Source organism: Musa acuminata, chromosome BXJ3-5, assembly GCF_036884655.1.
Source record: "Musa acuminata AAA Group cultivar baxijiao chromosome BXJ3-5, Cavendish_Baxijiao_AAA, whole genome shotgun sequence".
In the NCBI taxonomy this organism is placed as follows: Eukaryota; Viridiplantae; Streptophyta; class Magnoliopsida; order Zingiberales; family Musaceae; genus Musa; species Musa acuminata.
In genome coordinates, this window is record NC_088353.1 from 43185273 (window position 1) to 43210081 (window position 24809).

Below are 24809 nucleotides of genomic sequence, written 5' to 3' on the forward strand. Positions count from 1 at the left end.
TCATATATTGATGACTAAGGCCTTCATTTAATGCAAAATTTAGTGTATGGACGAAATACCCTCCTTTGTGGTATTATAGTATTCACTCCATGAATTCATTGTCATTTTTATCGTTGTGTTGCTCAGAGCTCCTAGTAGCTCCCAATCATACTTCTGTATGACTAAGTCCCTCACGAGATTTATCTCATGTATGTCGCATTGTCTTGAACTATTCCATCACAATCCATTGCACCATATCACCTCCTGGTGACATATTCATTATATTCTGATCTTTGTGGGATGAACTCGGATTGTAATAACTTTATGTGTGGCCTCCATTAGTATATTGTAGGGTCTTTGCCACTTTTGATTGTGTTGGTTCCTTTGGTAATTGACCTTTGTTCATCTGGGTCACATATGGATGAAGCATGGTTTTAAGACAGTTTGTCACCCAACAGCTTTCAAAGTCTATCGACTTTGTTAAAATTGGTATGTCATTATTTGGATCCTAGGCTGTTACCCCCAACACAATCTCCGCTATGCACCGCCTCCTTTGTGACAACTCATATGACAGGATTGTGACATATTCCTTAAGAGTACCTATCTCCGTGACCTCTTGTCTCATCTCATGACCTTCTGATGCTTTCCTTAGAAACTTGTTGAGTCTCTTTAGTCCCTCTATCAATTACTTCGTCGAGATAAAGTGCATATGCCTCAAAGCTCCCTTTAACTTTGGTACCATATGAGATGAGTTCATTTTATTAGAACAAGGAACCATGAAATGACATGATTGCACTCTTGCCTTTGTAAGAGTTCATGTCCTTGACCTCTATTTAAGGAAAGCTTCATGCCTCCATTTCATGTTCTATCTTCTATGTCGAATCCCTTCATGTGGTTTAGTTATTTCATAAAATCCCACCAAAGTTGCTCCACTTCTTGGTATGCATTGAGTTAATGGTGGCTCTTGTGACCACTATTCCATAAGTTAGTGATCTGTTTAGTCTAATCTCTATATCGGTTCTAAATGTGTCTTTATTTAGTATTGTTTTAGGTCGATCTCTCACTTGATCTCATAATACGTCCATTAAAGCATTACCTCATATGAGATCATGCGATGACTCATCGTCGCTCACTCAATCTATTAAGTTTTATGGAGCTATCGTCTTGAGGTACCTCTCTCAACATATGTTATTCGTTGCACATGATTCTCTCTTTAAAGAACTGTGATTTATTATTCTTGGATATTTGTCCTATTAGAGCAACTTTCTTCTTTGCATTATTCTCTCTAAAAATTTTGGAGACCATCATTCTCTTGGACTACTCCACCTTACTGAACAAATAGTGTACTATTTTATCATCATGAATGCACTTACTAGATTATGATTCTTTGCCAATACAATCCTCGATGTACCCCTCAGGACCTAGTAACATGTTGAACTTACTATACACTTCAGCTTCCTATAGACATATCCTTCATATACCAAAGAAAAAATTTTCATGCTCCATGATGTCGAGTTTCTATCGCCTTAGGATGGCCATGGGCAATCTATCGACCATATATAAACTCTTACATGAGCACTGAACTCTTTGATTAGCAATTCCCCTTACTTTTGTAAGCTTTACATAAATACTTCGATCGTTGAGCAACCCATCCCTTCTTACACAGTCGTATCATTTACCAAGCGTCATGGTTTGCCTTAAGCAATGTCAAATTTGATTGCCAACATCAAGCTATGGCTTAAACTCAACTATCTCAACTTTTGTACGTTATATGTTCTTCCTAATTTATTTGTACTCAGTGGTGCATATTGTGTAAAGAATTGATCATTCCTTTTAACGCCAATCTTATATACTCACTCTTTACGATATTCATATCTTTACATTTCTACGGTCATTTCTTTCAAATGATTTCACATGTTGGTTGCTTTGAACGTAACCCTATTAGGTCCTCATATTTGCATGCCAAGTGTTTTTAAATGTGTTTATCCTACTTTGATATCATACTTGATGGACTTAGCTGGTTTTGCCTAAGTCATGTGGTACTCTTACGTTTTCGTCCATAAATGAGCAATCTCATCGAAACTTTTTATGATCTCTTAAGTACCTAAAAAATAAAAGACGAGATAGAGAAAGCATTTGAGAATTCAGATATTTCAACCAATACTTGATAGATAATATAAATTATAAATATAGACTTCGAAACAGTAAACCAAACAATATCCCAAAAATCTATCTAATTATATACCACTTTGATAGCTCTAAAATATTATAAATATAATCATAAAAACTAATCAAAATAGAACGAGTAGGCTTAAAAGGACTCTCGTGAAGACATCACTAAAATTTAGAAACACATACATATATAAACATTATAATTATAATTACGGAATAAGATTTTTCGTGACCGGTAAACACGCTCGATCCTCCTTTTATATAACCTACTGCTGTGCTGAAAGACTCCGTCGGAACCGGCGGCCACGACGAGCTAAGGAGCGATGCACGGCCGGCCGCGGAAGGACCCGCGGCCGAAGGACGACGCCGCGAAGGCCGCGCATCTCCGCGAGCTCCAGGCCCAACTCCTCCACAACCACCGAAACCGCACGTAATCCCCCTTCCTCTTCCCAGGATGATCTGCTAACTCTCCCGCAGTCTTGATCCTTGAGGCGACGCAGGTACACCAAGGAGGCACTTGCTTCCTGCTCGAAGCTTTTGGAGATCAACCCCGAGGTCTACACCGCTTGGAACTACCGGAAGCTCTCTCTCCAGCACAATCTTGATGGGGTCGACGATCCCGACGCCCTCAAATCGGCGATCGAGGACGAGCTAAGAGTCGTGAGCTCCGATCCGTATTTTTCTCAATTGGCGCAGTAGTTCTCAAGTTCTGCTCTCTTTTTTATCAGCGAGCTTTTGATTTTGAAGGTGGAGATAGCATTGAGAACGAATCCGAAGTCCTACGCCGCATGGTACCACCGGAAATGGGTGCTCGGTCGCAGGCTCATGCCGGTTGAGTTCGAGCGTGAGTTCAGGCTTCTGGATCTGCTGCTGAACGCGGATCAACGGAATTTTCACGGATGGAATTACCGCAGGTCTAATTTTGTTTCTAGGGTTTTCTTTTTCTGGTTTTATTAGTCGTGGGGATAATTTGGATCAAGCTTTATTAGAATCTTACTTTCTCTGTTCTTCAGGTTTGTTGCGAAGTTGAAGAATGTGCCCGAGGAGGAGGAGCTGAAGTTCACAAAGAAGATGATCGACACTAATTTCAGCAACTATTCAGCCTGGCATAATCGTAGGTATGGATCATATAATTCTTTCTCCTTTTTGGAGAAGATGGAACATATAGTTCTTTGTTCTCTTCTTAGGGCCTTCTATTAGTCATCTGAGGTGTTACAATAATGTAGTAGTTTTCTTCAATCTTTCTCATATTTGTAAGTCAATGATATGCATCTGTTAGAAATACAGAGTTTGTTTGGTATGCAGCTTTCTAGATGGATAAATTTCTTTCAACTTAAAGATGTATGTATTATATGTTCTACTAGTCAGACAAATATATAGTTTTATAGTTAAATAAACATAGAAAACTTTTGAAATGCTCTTCTTGATCCTTTAACACTTGTAATTGTAACTTATTATTCTTATTCATCAAGAGATGAATCATTTGAAAGATGAATAAGGGTTGGATGTGTAGGCTAGCTAATGACTGATTCTAGTAATGACACCTAAATCCTATTGTTGGCTGAAGCTAAATTGCAGGAGCAATGTGAACTTTAAAGTTGGCAAAGCATATGTATTTTTTAGTACATTAAATTAAACATAACAATTGGTACTACAGTTTTGAGTGTGACAATATCTAAGAAATCCACATGCTTTGGCTTCATAAACGAATCTGGAAAAGATGCAATGTTTTGTATACAAATATCTGGGACTTGAGGCTTTTTTGTTGTATCTGTTTCCAGTAGGTAAGTCCTTGGTTCAAACCCCTATATTCAGCCTGAATCTTAACCATCAGTTGTAGTTTGAGTTATTATTGTATTATGACGCTTGATAGCAGCTTAATAATGGAGAAACAAATTAAAATCGTAGTATAATGCTAAAAAAAGGCCTTTTCCCATAAAGGAACAACGTTTACTATATTATGATATTGATGGTATCTATATCATGTGTGTATGTGTGTGTTTTCTTTTTGCTGTTGTCTCATCTGTTGCATTTTTTGCTTGTATCTTCTGGTGGATGCAAAGCTTTATGCCATATGTTGTGGTAGGCTGTTAGCTGATTCCATTTTATCAAATCATGTTCACAGTGCACTTCTATCACATCTGCTAACGAAAAAGTCCCAGGGCTTTGATTCTAAGAAGAATACTTTAACAGAGGAGTATGAACTAGTACATGATGCCCTTTTCACTGACCAAAGCGATCAAAGTGGATGGTTCTATCATCTCTGGCTTCTGGACCAGACAGTTTGTCTGGATGATCCACAGCTGATCTCTTCATGGCCTACTCATAAATCGGATCTGATTTTATCTGAGAGCAATAAGATCGATGGTTGCCAACTGTTTCCATCCTCAAATTCCAGATCCTTCTCTTTATTGCATACAGGAACATTTCCCATCATTCTCTATTTCAATAAAGCTGTAAAAAATATAGATTCATCTACTGTTATTGTCAGTTCCGTGTTTGTGACAAATGAAGATCTTAATTGGAGGCCACTCTCAACTAATAATTCAGGAGAAGCCTGTTGTTGGGTGACTTTTCTCACAGTTCCTGAGGAAAATTGCAGTAGTTCAACCTCTTATCCAGTTGAGGTTTGCCTTGACAGGTATAAGGATATTGTGTCATCAGATGTTTCTGATTGCAAAAATCCTTCAAAGTTCACATTTACAGTTGCATTTAGGGGTCATAGTTTAGAACAGACCAGCAAAGAATCTGTTGAGGAAAATGTTGTCTGGAAATATGTTGATATATGTAACCCACAGGAAAGTCCTTGTCTGATGTCGTTTGATCAGCTAAGCATCAATGAGGACCATGCAGAAGAAGGTTTCAAGTGGAATTTACAGACATTGTCCAATGAGATAGAGCTTTTCAGGGAATTCAATGATGAAGATAGGTTTGTCCCTTTTGCCCCATTAAATGGCTTAAGAATTTTGCTTTATGCTGTTTATATATTGGTGATTCATCTGTTCCTGACTTAAGGTTCATTAATTTTTTTGCAGTAAATTTGTGAAACTAACATTAGCAAGGCTCTTGGTTGCTCATGACTTAATGGTTCCAAATGGATCTCATAATCATATAAAGACTCATTCTGGTGAGGTCTTAACACTCTATGATGACTTGATGAAGTTGGATCCGTCACATAAAAGATACTATGAAGATGAACAAAGTGTCGTTCTAATGGATCAGGTAAGATTGATTCTATAATTGTCTTAATATCTTTGAACTTCATTTATCGGATTGTGTGCTTTTACCAGTGTTGGTGAAGATCATAAGCTGTGAAACTTCTCAAAGTCTCCAACAGAACAATTTATGATAATTAAAAGAACAAATGATAAAATGCTGTTTATTTTGATGTTAGGCTTTTCTGGCTTGAAGGGAATGGTATGTGTGGTCCGAGCAACATTCTGCTTACATGAGTGTCTTCCTTGTCTTGAGCTGTGACAATTAGTTTTGGATTTTGACAATGAGTGTGGTTCACCTAGGCAAGGTACAAACAATGGAATAAATTATATGTTCAATTTGGTCAAGTTGAGTACTTAGTGCTACAGAACACTGGTACATTCAAGAATCAGTAGATGGACCAGTTTCACCTGCATACTGGTTAGCATTGGTTGAAAGTTGAAACTAATGAAATTTTAACCAGTACATTAAACCAGTTAAAAGGGACAGTCCTGAAACAGAGTGAACCTGTAGTACTGGTTCATATAAAAGTTTGAATAATGAACAATAGATCCTAACCTTCAACAGTTTCAAACTTTGAACTTGACTTTCCAAGGTAGTGAGAGAGAAAAGAGGAACAATACAAGGAAGAACTACCATTAACTTTCTTCACTGTTTCCTCCCTACCTTTTTCGTTCCCCACTTTTTTTGGCAATAAAATGTAGTATAACATTCCACTGTCCGTAAGGTGGCTGGTGCCTGGTATGGGTCTGTATTCAACCTTGTTACCAACATAAGAGATGAATGCATGCACATGTTGTATATAGTCATACTAATTAAGAACAATCTGACGGCATAGGAGGGCGTGTGCCCCTGGCTCATGGAAAGTACCAATTCAAATCAAATAATGGAGAGTGATCTATACATATACACCACAGAGAGTAACTTTCTCAGAGTTGTTTGTGATTCATCTAGCTTCTAAACATGTCAATCCTTCATAACTCATTGATACTATAATTTCATGGCAACTACTCCAATTGGCTTCGGAAAAAGATACAGTATGACCTAGTGTTGATCAAATTTGACAGTAGCTATAAGGATTTAATCTATTTTTCCCCCTTGATGATTCACAAGGAAAGATGGTTGGTGAGCAACAATCCAGAACTATATAAATGTAGTTATCTGGTGATGGTTGGGGAGAAAGTAATTCAAATTTGACAAGTTTATTATCTATAAATCTCCATGTAAATTGATGGTAAACAGGTTTTAGCTCTCTAATTTATTCTAGTATCCGGCCCTCATAGTTATTTACTTTTTCGCTTAAATCACCACAAGGCTCTATGCTCTACATGGTTATGCAGTGTACCTACTTTATAAATCCATCATTAAATGATGATCCAATTTTTTAACACCACCCATCAAACAGAAACATGCTTAATCAACATAATCCTTTTTTTATTATCTTTGATACTGCTAGTCATTATTTGTGTGAATGTGTTGTAGGATTCTATCTGTTGCTATGATAACTAATATAGTTTTAAAAGTAAAATCCATGTGAATTGAACTTTGTATAAATGATGTCTGATAGAGGCTTTCCTCTCCCAGGTCCCCAGAGAAAGTGTGCTCTATAGCTTTTTAGGATCATAAGTGAGACATTTTGCAGAGTAGATTATATGAAGCCATGTCAGGAAATATGCATATGATTTATACCATCAGACACAACCCTTGAATTTACAGAAAATATCTCCTCATAATTTGCATATGGACTTGTGATCCATAGGATTGCATAAATAAGAAACATTTAACCTTACTAAATTTCATAATCAGGTCCAACCATGAACCATGGACCTAGGATACACACAACACGGCATGCATACACCGCCACTAAGTAATTGAGAAGTAGGCTTTGACATGGATTTTATATCTTCCATATATTGCTCATCTTTTTGTATATGAAGATATATCATGTAGAGAGATGTTTATGAAGATATAGCACTAATATATTGTCTCAAGTGCCACAAATTTTATTCTTGTGATTATTTTGCAGCTGACTTCTGATAAAGATTCTTTAACTAAGCATTGTTGGCAATTTGATGAACCTACTTCCTCAAGTTTCCATTGCCAGTATTGCCTTTGGCTCAATGAGCTATCGTTAACACGGATTGGATCTGTCAAGAATATATTGTGGGTCCAGATGCTAGATCTGAGTCATAACAAACTTCGGTCTGTTGAAGGTCAGCCATTCTTGTCTTTTTCCAGATGCAGCAAAAGTAGATTTCTAATCATGTTGCTTCAGAAAATTTTCAGTCACAAATAGATTTTTGATTTTCGGAGTCAAATTAAGAATGATATTGTGTTCCTGCTAGTGGATTCTTCATTTTAAATATTTAAATTCTCATGACATGATGCACCAAGAACAAGATTTTCTTCTATTGCACTAAAACATGTGAATACTCATTGCTGCAGCACAAACTATAGTTAAGTTTGAGTTTTTGTGAATTATTGATACATAGAGATTGACAGTTTTCTAGCAGCATTGCAACGTGTACGATGAATTGTTTTATCTTCCTGACAGTTTTCTAGCAGCACCGCAACGTGTACGATGAATTGTTTTATCTTCCTAACTGTTATAAATGTTTGTTCTATAAAGTAATGGCTTGTGTAAAGCTATTCCAAATTATTTCCTTGTTCGTTATTGTATCAAGTATACACTTGGGAAATATATGCACCACTTCCCTGTTGAAGAATGGGATCTGTTGGATAACACCATCATCAATTATTGTTTAGGTTCTTCTTTTGGACCTCAATCTTTTCCCTTTGTTATAATTATGCCATGTTTTTAGTGTAATTTGATTTTCACCCTTGTTAATTCTTGACTTGATATACTGCTCTATGATTTCTCTCTTTATTTCCACTTGTTTGTATTCTTCGGTGACTTCAAGCTCCAGAGGACATTGCTACTATGGTTAATCATACAGTAGGAACATTAGGAACATCTATTTTACTACTACAAGTGGCAACAACTTGATTCCGCCTTCCCTCAGAAGTTGCTCGCTTTTTGACAGGTTTGGAGGCATTACAGCTTCTTGCTTGCTTAAACCTCAGTAACAATCAAATAAGCAGCTTTACAGCCCTGGAGCCCCTAAAGCTGCTCAGTTCCTTGAGAGTACTTGATGTCTCTTTCAACATGATCGGTGCTCATGCGATCGACACAACAAGGTACCTCTGCTCATCTCCATTATCACATACTTTGGATGCAAAGCAACTCAATGTAGGATATGAGAAGGAAAATACGGAGGTGCGCGACCACTGGGAAGTCACGTCGCTTTTTAGGGCGTTGCGCTTAACGCAATTGGATATAAAGGGAAACGCAGTCCTGAATGAGAAATTTAGTGTGTTGGCGATCGAGTTGCTTCCGTCTCTGAAATGGCTTGATGGGAAACGTGTAAGATGATTACAATCTGACTTGAAAATTTTGTGAAGCTATACATTTATATAATCTGCGTAGAAAATTTTGTGAAGCTTCATTTATCATATGTTGTGCCTCATACTTTGCGAGATGTTTACCTTAAAAACAGATAGGGCAGTGGTAGCCAATGAAATATGGAGTTTGATTAATTTGTTGTTGACATAATTGACTTTCCAATTACAAGCTTATTCTGGCTTAGTGAAAATGAATACTGCAAAGTCTTTACTATTGCTGTTGCTTTTGGTTTTGGTTTTTGCGATTGGTCGGATGGTATGTTAAATATATTTAATAAAAAAGACAATTACATGTTATGTTAAAAATATAAATCACATGAATAATAATTTTTGTAAAATCTATGGTCTAAATGTGATGGTACTATCAAGCCCAAGTAGTGGTATCGCCTAACTCAGTCAAAAAATACTAGAATCATGATTTGTGGTCTCGTTACGACGGTAGCACTGTTCGATGTTGGTAGTAGTATCGTTAGTACTTAAAATTTCAAAGATTTTAATTTTTTATTTTATTCTTAAAATTTTTTGAGGTATATAAATATCCTACTCATGCTTGATTGATAAAGCACATATTTCTAAGCACAAAAGTATTGTAAACTCTCTTCTTGAGCACCGTTTGAATCTATTTCTCTTTTTAAGTTTCGAGACGATTTTAAGTTGTAGGAGATGAAAGATCTTGTAAAAGAGTGAGTGTGAAAATTCTTTCTTAGACTTGTTAAAAGAAAAAAAATTATAACAATGATAATTAATATTCGTTTGTTGGATTTGTGTTTACTTACTCATTTATTTTACTCATAACCCTTACTCATATTTTTGGTTAATTGTGTTTCTAATACGAATTTATCAATCAAATTTTAAAATCGATTCTAATTTACTATGATATTATTTCACCCTCTCTCTCTCTCTCTCTCTCTCTTGGTGTTATTATGATTCTAACATGATCTAAACATATATAGATGCATCGGGCTATAGAACGTTCCCTCATCCTCGATGGGGCCAAATTCAACCATAAGCGTCCCATATCTATGTAGCTAAATTCGATCATAAAATTTTTCTTTCTTACATCTAATGTGATCAAATTCGACCATCAATATCTTTTATATATATTCAACATGATCGAAACCAATCATAGCACATCTCTCGCCTCCAATGCAAACAAACTCAATCATAAAACAACCCTTACGTTCGACACAACTCAACACCCTCTCATGTCTACTAAGTGGCCTACAAGAATTACACAATTTGACAGCTCCAATGACGACTCATATTCAAAGTAACAAACACTTCAATCACACAAAGCTACACAACTCAACACCCACTCAAATTATCTTATCGACCCAACATGTCTGTCTACCAAGTGGCCTACAAAGGTTGACAATATTTGATGCCTCGAATGACTCCTCATATTCGCCAACTATATTGGCTTATCTTGAGCTTTATAAACCCAACAAATCCTATATTTCTTCTGTCTCACTAACTCAAAACAATAAAAGGGCTTTTGTTGGACATCCATTCATTTCCCGACCTCAAACTCATGACCAACTTGAGCTCAATCAAAAGGTTAGCTCACAACATGTTTGTAGAGTCCTCCAACACGCACGATCGATGTTCACAAGATTACCACACACTGAAATCAATGATAAAACATGAAGAGCCCACCGAGCACCTTGACTCAGCATTGTCATCATGAGATTCCCTAATGCACATGCACTCCAAACGGATGCGCCGACTGACGCTTCTGATATGTACAATACCATACCTAACCAAGTTCCAACATCCAATGACACACATTAATCATATGTGATGAAGCAACCCAAGTATTGGATCCAGTAATGCCATCTTGTATCGAGAAAAACAATGCAACAACAACAACAAACTGTATATCAATCTGTTGGGAAGAACGAGTTGTGAAATAGCATGTAGGTCTGACCTAGTTGATTCCCATTTATATCATAGCATCATATATTCCTTGGGAAGATAACAATTGATGAGGTGCCTGCAACAGTTCAATGAACTCACTCGGGTTACCGATAGTTTTGTTAGAATAAGATTCAAATGGCAATTCATTCACCTGTGAAGAGTGTGGAGTCTTCACTTTCAACAAAGTTGTAGTTGATACTCACCCAATATTTGTTATTGTAGCACCGATATTTGAGGGGAATCACCTTCCCGAACATCGTTAAGTTCTCTCATGGACCGGTTCCAGGCCACCAATGCTGCCCCAACTGCTGGCTCTAGCTGCAAACAGCTCAGCGCTCAGTGGCGAGAAAACAAAGAATGACTCAAGTATGGATCTGGTTGCAAAGTCGTATAATTTTAATAGAAAGTTATGAAACCCAGGTTTTGCTCATAAAATCCTAGTACCCTTATCCGGTTCAAAGCCAAAACACAAGATCAAGCTCTGCCATAGGTCTCTAAGATGTCAAAAGGAAATCAGATGAAGATAAATGGCAGTGCTTTTTTTTCAGCAAAAAATGCAATATTGTGTTTGCCACATTATTGAAACTAACAACTAACCAAAGAAATAAATAGAACTGTAAAGCTATTGGTATTATTAAGTGCATTTAACAGGATCAGATATTACAATTTTTTCCTTTTTTTGGGTTTGCATCTTATACATTCTTCAGTCATCTTATTGAATCCACAGGTTCTTTTCATATCTTATTCAATTTGTGAATGGCAAATATAATTGAGATATGTTCATATGCACATTAAAGTAAAAAAGCAGTGGCACAAACTTACGTATCTTTTTTGTTTGATCTGTGAAGACAAACAAGAATGGACATGGTGGCTTTCTCTTTTTTGTCCTCTTTTTTCGTATCTTGAGTGTGAATATGGACTCGGTTTCATGTTTACCAGTTTAACCAATCTATAGGGAAAGTATCAGAACAGAGTATCACATGAAGACTTTTAAAAGGGGCACACTTGAATGACAATATCTAAAATGAGATAAACAGAAAATGTAAACAAAAGTAACAGAACAGAGTATCACATGAAAACTTATAGAAGGAACACACTTGAACGACTGTATCTAAAATAAGCTAAAAAGACAAGATAAAAGGGGTGGAGGGGTGGGCTAATGTTTGTGAACCTTGGGTCGAATAGGTAGGGCCCCTGGGAAAATCTTGGAAACGCAGTTTACAACTTCCTTTCCAATATCCCATCTCTTATTAGCTTCAAGAACACCTCCAACCATAACAAGTGGGAAGGCCTCTTTGCCATCTGCAAATACAGAGCACCTTTAATCTACAAGAGAATGTGACTTACATACCAAAAGGGGAAAAAAATGGTCAAAGAAAGAAAATCACATTCAAAGAATCACACAATCAAGAACATTTAGTGAAAGTTGCAACCGATGCAGTCAAATGTCACACTACACCTTCGCCACACAATCTAAGTCTTCTAACAACTGCTATGATACTGTCTGCCAACTCCTGTACAGAGTCATATAATATCCTATTTGCAACTTCATCACCATCTTCAGCGGTAGATACCACAATGGGAACAAGTGCAGCAATACGAGCCCATGAGGGATCTGCATAAGTCCACCTGTGCAATAAAGACAGAAGAATTATTTGAATTCTCTAATCACAATAAGTTAGCTACAGCAGAAGCACTTCTATATGTCTGACCGTAAAAAGATTATGCAAGATACTGGCAGCTCCTTGCTATAAACATATGCCTTTCAGCTTTCCTTTATCTTGCATGTGTCCTATAGGCAAGAATTGATGCAGCACGCATATGCTCTCAATGAAATGATTGTATATGTTAGCAATTTCATTAAAATTTTACAAGTAGCTGCATAAGTAATTAACTGAAGGGGGAAGCAATCACTCAATATTGAGAAGATAATTAATTTCTAAAACTGCCAGCAATCAATGCATGTGTCAGTAAACTAGCCTGCACAGCAATCTCGTTCTTTCTGCTTCTAAGTTTCCAGTTTTTTTTGGAAAATATTCCTTTAACCACTATAACAGAAGATTCCAATTTGAAACAAGAACATCATATCATATTAGTCATGCAATAGATCTAGAAGTTAAAGGGGTACCCAATCAGTTCATCTGGTGAAGGAAGCTCAAGCATGTCAAGAATGCTTTTCGTTAACTTTGTCTGAGGTCCCCGACCATCATGTGCCCTAATCACGGCAGTCAATGCCTGTGCAGCAATGCCATATCCACTGCATATGCCCACATATCAGTAAATTTTCCCATGATCATACAACAAGAAAGAAGAATAGGAAAATATGATTAACACAAAAGTTATGCTCAATAAGGGCATTCAAGTATCATTTGTGTTTAGAGTGCATGAATAATGCATGTTATTTTAAAACCTCCATGGAAAAATACACCATGTTTGGAGACACTGATGCCTACTTAAGCAAGCACATAGACCCACATTTCAACAGAATGCATAATAATCTGACTAGTATCTCTGCAAAATGTGCCGCAACAGGTAACATGTTCCTAGAAAAGCTTCGACATCAGGAATAAAATGATCAAGGATTCAGGAGAAAGTTCACTTCACATCAAAGAGGCTCATGTGTTACACCAACAATGTTGACAAAAGGAATTCCATTTAAACAATATCTGATGTAATTTTTGAGTGAGAAGATTTAGAAGTAAAAATTAAAAGAATATAGGAATGGTGCAAGAATAGATAACAAGGTTTAAATCTCGGTCTAGAGCATTAATTTGAATAGCAGTTTTGGTGTGAATTTATGAACTAATAATCAGTACAAATCAAAACTGCATGGATCAAAACAAAAGTGAGGAAGGGGAGGAAAAGGAGAAAAGGAAGAAGACTGGTGGCAGTGGAGGAAGAGCAGGTGGAGAAGAGGAAGGCATGAACTAACAGGAGGAATATCAAACAGGACGAAGAGGATAGTGCCATGGTAAGGTCAAGGAGACGGCAGCACTGGTGATGCAACATCAAAGAGGACGAGGCCAAAGTGTTACAGGAGAGGAGAAAGAGAGAGCACATGAGAGAGCTTGTGTGGGAGAAAGAGAGAGAGATAGTGATCATGACAGAAAGAAATAAAAGAAACAAAAAGAAAAAAAAAGACAATTGTGAGTGACGCTATTAAAAAACTTAAAATGATTACCTTACTGCCTGATAGAATTCCATATCAAGTTATTCACTATCTAATACACCGTGTTATTTATCGCTTAGTATGGTGAGCTTACCAGGTGGTATGACCTCGATTGGATTGAATCGGATGAGATCACCTGGTCCACGTCCCAATTGGCTGTCAGACCGAAAAATACCAGCCCAAACTAATTTGTACAAACACAAACCTTGCTAGATATTAGTTATTTACCATGTCTAAATAGTTAATAGATAGGTGCAACCAGTAAACGAAGTTGTGGATTATGGAAGATCATATTACTTTTGAACTTGTAAAAAAGACAACAAAGAAGGGTAGGGGTGACTAGAAGAGACAAAAAATAGAAACCAACAGTATCAGAATTATTTCTATGTTGGTTTCAGAACTATTTCTATCTCCACTCAAGCACAAAGCTGTTATGTTACAAACTGGAAAATCTGATAGGATACCTAAACCATGGACAGGTTGTGAATTATCAATTCAATCAACACCAAATTGTAAGGCATTGACATTTCTATAACAATGTCCACATAAAAGCATTTGATCTTAACTTTGTATAGCGTTAATATCAAAAAGGAGATACTAAGATACCTAAATATCAAAAATGCATGAGAACATCATGTTGGAAAGTCTAGACAGCTAACAAAAAGTTAACAATTTAGTGGTTGTCCATCATCTCTCACTATATTAATTATCTGTCATCTCTCACTACAATACTTGTGTTCTCATTTATATGTGCTAAATATAATCATCTTAATGCAGTTTAGTTGTTTCATTCAACAATATCTACATCATCTAAATTTTAGAATGACAACAATTTCCAGGTATCACCCAATCCTCAATTTTCAATAGATATATAAACTAGGAGAAACCTAGCATCAGTTTGTGGTCAACAATAAAGTTGTGAGGTGCAATCTGAAAATTGTTGAGTGCAAACAATAAATGGATGATAAATCTTTATACATCGTGTATGTGCAAAAATCCAATTTAACTAGGCTAACAAAGATAACGAGTAAAAAACAACCTCCCCCAATCACCCAAGACTGGTCCTGCACCAGCAGCTCTGGCTTCTTTTCCATCCTCAGTGAACCCATAAGCAATGGTGCCTGTGCCTGCAATTAATACACAGCCATGGAGCTTTCCCATTGTGCCACTGGCCAATGCTGCAACGGCATCATTTTCAACATAAAACTTGACACTATTTGGGAATATATCTCTGTGAAAAGAAAAAAAAAAAGAATTAGCATATTCAGATGTAAATCAAGGCTAGAAAGTCTTCAAAGTCATGAGAGCATCTAAGACGATGTTCAAAAAGGATTCAAAATTGCAACGACAGAAGTATAGGAAGTTCATCTTTTCAAGTAAAAGTATCATACACACCGGAGCCAATCTAGTATCCTCTGTTGATCTGTAGGATGATTTACTCCAGATACGGCTAAGCAGACCGCTCGAACAGCTTTACGACTGTAGCAAGCCTTTGAAAGAGCTTGAGCCATAACCTCCTCTAGGGTCTCCCTTGCAGCATTTTCTGCATAACACCATCTATACACTATAACACCTTTGACAGTCATAAATTTAGAGCAAAGGTACATGCCACATTACTTGAGTTCTATCTATAATGTAGCTAAACAGATCCGGGTTTGCCGTACAGAGTTGTCCTGCCCGGTACGGGTGCCACATATTGGTCCAACAAGGGGACCAATACGTGGATTGCCCTATACCAGGTGGTACCATTACATGACCCCAGAACGGGTGATACGGGATCTGTACCAATTGGTAATAGTTGAAATTAAATCATTATTGACCTGTACTGAATGGTAATAGTCGGATTTCAACTGTTACCAATCAAGGGCTGAGATTGTCCCATTTTAAACGATCAATTTGACCATTTGAACTAGAGGAAAGGGCTTTTAAACCTTTTCCTCTCCTCTCTTTCAACTCATTTCACTCTCTCAAACTCTTTCACTCATATCTCTCTCTCATTCTCACATTTTCACTCTCCTAAACTCAACAAAGTTGCGATTTGTGAATTTGTGCATTACTGGAGCATCAATACATATATGAGGAAGCAATGAGGCATCGGCGACCTGATTCACAGTGGAAGCGTCGTGGTGGCAATGGGTCTATACCACAAGGAATCCAGAGGTCGATCGGCTAACATGAGGCAGCCAACTGCCCCTCAGTTAATCCGAATTGTCATAACAGGAGTGGAACTACTTTACATTGTCTTTCATAAGATCGATATGGACAAACATCCCCAAATGTCTTATCTTAGACATATGATGATTACAACCAGATATGAGGTCAAGAAAGCATTCAAGGATGGTTTTAAGGACGAGCAATACTTACAAATCATTGATCGCAAGGCTGAAGTTCATATGGATCAAGACATCCGTAATGCAAGTAAATTCATATTCAGTGTAATTTAATTCATAATTTTTAATATTTAAAAAATCCTTACTAACAAAATTATTTGTCTTGCAGTGTATTATCTAAATTCGACCATTCAATTTCAGTATAATCTTGGAACGTGATTGGATTTATTATCGACACTTAAAAAATGTTATATATCGACTCTTGTCAAACACTGTCAATGCTATTATAAAGGGCTGATTATTCCGAGAAACAATTGGTTTATTCTCTAACGTTGTAGTTGTATCGTGTCATTAGAATATGGATCCTGATAAGAAAAAGTTACACACATGTTGATTATAGACTATATTTAATATTAATTATTAGTTATGCTAATAAAATCCTATTTAAATCCTTTTGCAATCGAGTGGTGGCTATGATTTGGAGGGGACATACCAAATTTTATAAAGTTGTCATTCGTGTACTTTAGCAAATAACGACATCCAGTGGTTGTGAACGTAATTGGTCAACATTCGAATTGATTCACATGAAGGTCCGCAATAGATTATCGTATAGACGATTGGAGAAACTGATATATGTCAACTATAATATGTGGCTAAGGTTACGTTGTGCCAAGCCGGACAAAGAGTCGGAGGAAACAAAGATTAATTCCATCAGCCTCCAATTCTAAAATGAATATTTAGAACCAATGTTAGGGTGGATCGAAGCAACGATGAACTAAGAGGATCCTCTACTTAATGAGGCAGGAGATCCTCCATGTCCTGCACGTTTTAGCATCAAGGCAATAGAAGAAGAGGAAGCACATCCCTAATAGGAGGAAGATAACCCTTGGTCAAAACGTGGTAGAAGGAGTCGAACAATATTGAGTCAGACTACTCGAGGAACTAAACACCCAACCGTCACAATCATCCACTTAATGTGCAAAGGCAAAGGCAATCCGCACTGTTGGAAAGAATCGAGTCAGGTGATAAAACACATTCTCAATCACATTCAACAACCCACTCAGTCTAGAGACATGGCAACGACGTGGACAACAATGCCTTAACCAATGATCACGACGGCATTGGGGAGTCGATGGTCCCATCTTACACAATTTGAGGGTGGTGTATGGACCAAGGAGTAACACTTTATACATGTTACCCAAGAATCAAATTATAGAGCTCAACGAAGTACTAGTAAAGTTTATACACGGAAGGCGAAGAAAAAAATAGTGGATGAATTTGAGTAGATGCGATAAAGCTTACACGACGTAGACACAGAGTGAAGCTCGTCATATTCACAGTCATCGTATTATGAAGAATTTTACGGCTAATAACAATACGATGATAGTTGGTCATATTTCTCCGAGCAATAATACGATGATCGATCTTATGATACAGAGCAGCAAATAAATAACAAAAGTATAAGTTCTAAAATTCTCTATGCTCCACACCAATACATGCCACAATCATCCTTGCCTCAGGAGCTGTCATGAACACATGTGGTTCACGACAATCAAACTACAACCATCATATTGATGCACTAATGGCTTATGATATATCAATCTACTATGTGGGATCAATTTCGGGACTAAATCCGACAAACATATCAAATTAATATACAAATACATAGGATCGAGGACCTTGATCCACCGTCCGTGAAGTCCCATCATTCCTTTTAGTTGTAGAACTAGGTACATCCACCGATTGATTACTTAATTCATTTGAATCTTAAGGTTTAAGTTGTTTAAAAAATAATCCAATAATTCAAATTATTTATTTATAGATAATTCAATATTAATGGAAGGATGGTTCGAAACGTACCACAAAGCTATTCCTTCAAGCCTAAAAAAGATGTGTCACTATTCTTTCCTAATTTAGATTATTTATGCTAAAATTATACTAATTTATATTTATTTTTAACTTAAAAATCTTAATCTAACTTTTTCTATTTTTCAGATATTTTTGGAGCTATTTTCAGTGATTTTACTGTATCATCAATACATATCTATATACTGACATATAATATGTTAGTACGCCTCAGTACATACCATACCGACGGCTGGTCGATAGATTGGTATAGCCCGATAAGATGAACCTTGAAACATATAACTAATTAACTTTTAACCAACATGATCAAATGAATTTGCATTTGCATTTTGCTATCATGAATAAAAATCATAAAGAAAAAACTGTCTTATCAAATTGATTTGGCTTAAAATAGATTCACCACAATATTACACAATAAATACCCATGAACGGTTTGCAAATGATATTTATTGAACACGTCATACAAGAAAAAAAATCAGTTTTATGAAAGCTTTCTCCCAAGTTCTTATCAAGCAGGTATACCACTTTGTCCCTTCAGTCAAATGGATCCTCTCCTTGCAAGAATATAAAATGATAAAGCTAATAGTTTTAAGCAAAAAGAAGCTACAGAAAATAATTTAGGATCTCAACAATGTCCCAACGTCATCAAAAAATCTTTTAAACCAAGAATCATAATAATCAAATGTTCCTCTAAGAACCAAGATTGATGATGCCAACTCCTCTCCTATGTGAGGCATTTGCCACATTTGGGATAGAAGCCCAAGGCCAGGTAAAGGCTTAGGTATTTGCTAGATTGCAAAGAAAAATCCCAAGTTGTGACATCTCAGTTCATATTCGGCGACTTTATTCTTAAAAAAGCAAGAAAAGTCCCTAGCAGTGTGAAATATAAGACCTCTGAGCAGGTTAGGATCCAGCAATTGGGAAAAGAAAAAAGAACTTTACTTGAGCATGATTTACTGGATTACTAATTATTATCGTCTAGTTGATCCCCAAGTAAAAAACAAACAAAAGAATGTTTTAGAAAGGACACCCTACCAATATTAATACGTTAGAGAAAGCTTTTTATCTGTCTAACATTTTAGTCATTATCTTATCCATCAAGGACAAACCATCTGTTTTTTCTTGGCTCATCATATTCTCTCAACTTCCCTAGTAAGCCATGGTAGTTGCTAATTTCTGTATAGCCGGAGATTGCCAACAGCAAAATAGTCTCCCTCCTCTTCTATATAGTAGCTTCACCACAATGGTCAAGCAATATTACATTTCACAATGATGTAAAGGTTACATGGTGCGAAGCAAGATCATGAGAGAAAACTTGTGGAACGTATACAAATTATTATAACCTAAAAATGATGCATTGGAGAACAACAACAAACAGAGGACCACAAAGACTAAGATGACGGAAGATAAGTTCATCGAACAACATACAACCATTATGTTTGATAAAAGGCTGCAAGATATTGTCGGACAAAACATTGACATGGCAACATGATACAAACCAAAGCCATCCCACTCACATTCTAAAAGCGACAAGAACCAAAAAACCATTAAGATTTGACAGTAGAAAGAGTTATAAGAATCAAACTCAACTAGATTATATATGCCAAAAAAGTGAAGGACGCATATTATGGTTTGGCATGCACCCAAGAGGGCAAAAAGACTAAGAAACAGAGAGGGTAAGGGGATTACATAGTTGGATCCAATCAAGAAAACCATTTAATTTAATTTAAGTAAATAAAAATAAATTTTCAAAAAATAGAAATATCACACGTTTTCCTAAGGAGATATCTCAACCTACATTCACGCATTAGCTAAGGTTTCCACCCTAAGATATAAATAGGGCAGTCATGAATTATCTTTCAATCTCATATCAGTAACAGAAAGAAAAAAAAAACCAGTATGCATCCCTAGTACAGAGTTTGATCTGATATCATCAGTATACACCCATAGTACAGAGTTTGATCTGTAAAAATCAGTGAAAAGCTCCTCTCGTATATAGGAGTGAGACGCCGATCAGCGTCTCATCCGAGTGGGAAACCGGTACAAGAATGCGAGCGGCGGTCGATTAGAAATTTCTACGGATTAGAATAAATATATTAAAATACTAAAGATAAATTAGATAAGGGAAAATTTTGAGAGTCAATACCTCCGACTGAGTTGTGGTTGGAGCACCCACCGACGGCGCGGGAAAGGATGGGCAAGGGATCCGGCAGCGGCCCGGCGGCGGGCAGGCAGACGCAGACGGTGGAGGTGGTGCCCCCGTCGACGCCAAGGACAACACCGTCGGCGGGTCCCGTCGGCGCCTGCGCCTCCAAACCCCAAATCTCCCCGTTCCTGAACCGTTTCATCGCTGCCCCTCTCTCTCTCTCTCTCCCCCGGTCTTCCCTCCTTCCTTCCCTGGGGAAACAAACGGAAGAAGGAAAACGATCACACGAATCTACCACCTTATCCTCCCATCGATCCGCTGCGATGAATTCAACCACCACGGCACAGAATTGGAAGGCGAGCAGGGGGTTCGGATCGATCCAACTCTTTTGAGATCACAGAAGCAGTTTAGTCGGGAAGGGAATCGCATTCGCTGTGGACGGCACCGCGGTCGAACGAAGAACGAACGAAGAAACGAAGAAAATTAAACAATAACAATATTATTAATAGCTTCCTTGAGCCTGCATTGGGCCCCATTCGTCAGGAACGTGAGAGGCTGGATGGTAGGAGAAGCTTTTGGGGACGGACTCGGGGGCCGTGTGTCTGGGCGCATCGCAGTCCTTGGAAATCGGATATAGTAATATTTGATATGGAGTCCCTTTCATCCTCCCCGACTTAGGGTACGCGTTCCGGTACGAGCAGGGACGTGGCGCTCCAAATCATAATTTCCGAAAACAAAATATTGTACTTATTTATTTTCCAAAAGGACATCCCTATTTTGAGTTTTTTTCCTCTAATGTTTAAAATAAAAAATATGCTCATCTATTTATTTATTTATCTTTTTGCTCGATCTCCCTTTTTTTTTTTTAACTCAAATTCAGGTGAACTAATTTAATCGACTCAAAACTTAGATCGATTCAAAATAAATAATAACTAATAAATTATATAACATTGAAAAATTAATAAGAATATAATATTTAAAAAATAATAAACTTATTATAAAATAATGACATAATTTTAAGCTTTTACGGATTAAAGGCTTGGAAATAGAAAGATTATCATATAGGCCTTACTAAGTTCTTTGCAAGTTTTTTCTGAAATTGATATTTTTTAAAAAGGTGAAATATGAGTTACATAATTTTTAGGGTTATAGTATTTAAAAAATAATAGGTCTCCAATTTTTTTTTTCTCAAAACCTGTTTTTGATAAATGAATATATATATATATATATATATATATATATATAATTTAATGCTTTAAGGATTCAAATAAATAAAAAAAAATTAAATACTCAAGAATAAAATCATTTAAGCCTTTCTAAGTAGTTTACAAGGTTTTTTTTTTTAAATTTAATATTTTTAAACAATTTTTGGAGATTTGAGTTACATTATTTTTAAATGAAATTACACCGTATAATCTCGTTCAAAAATCTCCAAAACTTTTTTGTATCTTCAAATTTTCATAAAAGTTAATTTTGTTGAATGGGATCATATGTGGATTTGCCTTTTATCTCACTATGAAAGATATAAACATACACATGAGAGCATCCAACACTGATAATTAAATAGAGAAGAAACATTGTGGCATCAACCTTCCTTCCAACCCAAAAGTCTATTTGAGAGAAATTAACATATTAACCATCTATTTTTTTTTCTAAAGTAATTAGTTTGAAAATCAATTTTCAATTAACTTAATAAAATCGAGCCTAAGGGTCAACTTTCAACTCCCATTACAATTTTTTAGGATGGCAAATCAACCACAGGAAGATAGTAATACTTGGTATGAAGAACTCTACTCCAAATGGTGGAATCCTGAGTCAGATATTGATGAATACACTTCATTTCTAAAACAAATTTAGTAAGATGAAGTCATGAATCTAAAGTCATCACAAGATTTAAGAAGAATAACCATGGGGTCAATCCATAAGGTAAATAGTATTTGTTTGTCTTTTTTTTTATTGTAAAAGTTTTTCTAAGAATCCAAATGATAAATAAGAGAATTAAATTATATGACATTTAAAAAATAAAATTTTCATTATATATATGTATATACATATATTCAATTTCTACCTTTCTGGGTATGTTTACATGCTTTTTACTGTAGTTAATTTGGACCTTTTTTCCTTTGAGACAAGGAAGAGAAACTGTGTCAAATGGAGTAGATGGCAAGTCAACTCTTATCTGCTCAGGAATTCTTCAAGTTTCTTCTACCTCAGACAAAAAAGTTCTTCAAGTCATCATCTGATTTTTCTTACGGTCAGCTCATGTTTGACCATGTGTTTGGGAGTATCTACTAGTCAAACACATTCTGGAGCTCTGTTTCCTCTTCTCCTTATAAATTTCTGCCAGCATCTATTGACTTTGATCCACGCAATTTTGACTGTTCCTCACCTGACTCGTTCTTCTCAATGTAGCTACCCATCAAGTTGCCTTTGAACGAGGCAATTGGAGTCACCCTTTGCATTATTTATTCTCTTAGATCATCCTTGGCAGCAACACAGAAGAATGTGTCGGACAGAACGCATGTAATGCTGATAGATAACGTGGTGAGAATTGTGGTTTCTCATTTGGTGATTCTTCTGTTGTAAGTTTGATGCTCTCCTTCTAGAAATCCATCACAAGAAGAACAACATGAGCTAATAATTCTCTTGCATTACAAGCAGGTGTGGAACAAAGAGATGGAGAAGAAAGACAGCAGCACCGAAGGGGAATCAGGCACGGTCTCACCGGACGTTCGAGCTTTCTTCGACTTGGTCGATCGAGAAGGACGTCGTCGTCGTCGTTGCCTGGAGTTGCTGAATAAGAAGGAGGAGGAGGCGAGCTCAGGGAAGCAGCCAGCAAACAACGTCCTGCCATGGCAGCCCAAGTTCGAGATGGAAGATTTCGAGCTGTCATCAGAGAGAGTACAGCTCAGCTCAGCTAAGCCATGTTACGAAGGAGATGACGGTTGCTCGGGTAGAGGGATAAAGAGGAAGAGCGAGTTGACTCCTCCTCCTCCTTCGATCCATAAGAAACATGCTAGTAGTAGAAGATTTGAGTTTGATCTGAACAAGACCAATGATTCCTTCTAAGGTGAGCCACCTATGTGATGCTTGTTTCTTTGTTGTACTGATCTCCATCAACAGCAAATGTTGTGATGTTAAGATCCATCAGAACCTTTTTAATGGTTCAGATATATGAGTTGTCCACACTCGAATGCTTCTTTGGTCTTGCATGTGTTGGATTGCATCAGAACAGTCACCCAAAGATCTACTCCACCTGCAGTAACTTGGAGAAATCTTTACTGCTTGGCAAAAGAAATCAACAGCCTGATGGCAGGAAAGCCTACAAACTCACTCACTCTTAGGATGCTCTGAAGGGCATCATGATGAACCTATCTATCCAGGCTGCACTCACAATGATTCTTCTTCCCCAGCAGATCTCACTGTGCAAATGCAGTCACTCCTCCATTCCATTTTGCTCTGGTCTTATGTGAGCATGGCATGTGCCAACAATAAATGCCAGACCAGGTTGGTTTGTATGCATCTGCTGCGAGTAGATGTTTTGCTTCCATGAATGGCTTCATTGGAGCTGTGTCAAAACTTGCATGAACTTTAGTCACCGGGTGAAATATATGCCCAACACAGGAAGTAGTGATCTAGAGGACACAAAGTATACTGGAATTTGGCCTACAATGGCTGACAATGATTGATAGAACTTTATACTGGGAAACAAATGTTCTATCACAGCAGGGAGCTTGTGATGTGATCATTTACCAGTCACCAGAATCTTGGTGGTGAACCTGCTTGCTTTTGTGTATAGCAGGCTGAGTTACTCCTCTTTAGGTTTAAAGACAGTGGTGAAGTTGTGTTCTTGAAAAGCAACAAGTGGTGATACAACTTCTGCAGTGTAATAGATGTTATGTCTATTCAGGTCATATAAAATTAGGATTCAGGTTATATGGGATTAGATGTTAGAGGAGCTAAGACAATTCATCACAGCACTTTTCTTCTCCTCGAGGAAGAACAACAGCTTATGAATGGGGAAAAGGAAGTTTCTGAGATGACTCATCTCTTGGAAACAGAAGCAAATAAATCTTTAGGAAGCACAAGGAAAAGAAGTCCAAGAATGAAGTGGTTGTGGCATTCATGAACTGGTGGTTCTTCAGCCTTCACGCAAGGAGGAGGATGAGACCCTTCACGCATGAAAGAAACTGTCGAGGGAAGACGTGACTCATAATTTCACCTGACATTATGCGTCGTGTATTCTTCTTGGGATTAATTTGACGTGACATTATGACGACGAGATTCTGCTCGGACGTGCGAGAAAGTACACGTCGAACAGGCCAAATCTATGGACATCGGAGAAGGAATCTTAGTGCGAAGCTGCTGTTTCATGGATAGATTTTGCTTTCCACAGTCTCGTATGCACACCTTTCTTTGTGTGCGTCACAGACTCGAGTCTTTTTCTCGGCCATTGGTGGTGGGAAAGAGACGATTACGATGAACGAAATGGTTGATTTTGATCGAGAGTTCACGTAGTTTACCGCGGTTTTGTGATAGGATCTAGCAAAGA

At 37.1% G+C, this 24809-nt stretch overlaps 2 protein-coding genes across 3 annotated transcripts; one reads left to right on the forward strand and one right to left on the reverse strand.

Annotated features, from left to right (window-relative positions):
- The first annotated feature begins 2416 nt into the window (after positions 1-2416).
- On the forward strand, positions 2417-8867 carry LOC135638823 (geranylgeranyl transferase type-2 subunit alpha 1-like). The gene is made up of 8 exons (XM_065152272.1): positions 2417-2581; positions 2652-2811; positions 2899-3065; positions 3165-3269; positions 4277-5080; positions 5187-5373; positions 7394-7580; positions 8412-8867. Exons 1-8 carry the CDS (start codon positions 2475-2477, stop codon positions 8798-8800), a joined length of 2106 nt encoding a protein of 701 aa, XP_065008344.1. The 5' UTR covers positions 2417-2474; the 3' UTR covers positions 8801-8867.
- A 1599-nt stretch (positions 8868-10466) lies between these two features.
- Positions 10467-20733, reverse strand: LOC135637642 (uncharacterized). 2 transcript variants are annotated; one of them, XR_010496345.1, is made up of 8 exons: positions 20258-20733; positions 15311-15458; positions 14955-15146; positions 12875-13003; positions 12206-12375; positions 11918-12048; positions 10898-11064; positions 10467-10822 (listed from the first exon to the last, which is right to left on the reverse strand). XR_010496345.1 is itself a non-coding variant. In XM_065150310.1 (8 exons), the coding sequence occupies exons 1-7, from the start codon at positions 20457-20459 to the stop codon at positions 10960-10962; spliced, it is 1077 nt and encodes a 358-aa protein (XP_065006382.1). In that variant the 5' UTR covers positions 20460-20733; the 3' UTR covers positions 10467-10822; positions 10950-10959. The 2 variants fall into 2 exon arrangements, 1 of the variants encoding a protein (XP_065006382.1); XM_065150310.1 differs by having other exon boundaries at positions 10950-11064.
- Between the last annotated feature and the right edge of the window lie 4076 nt (positions 20734-24809).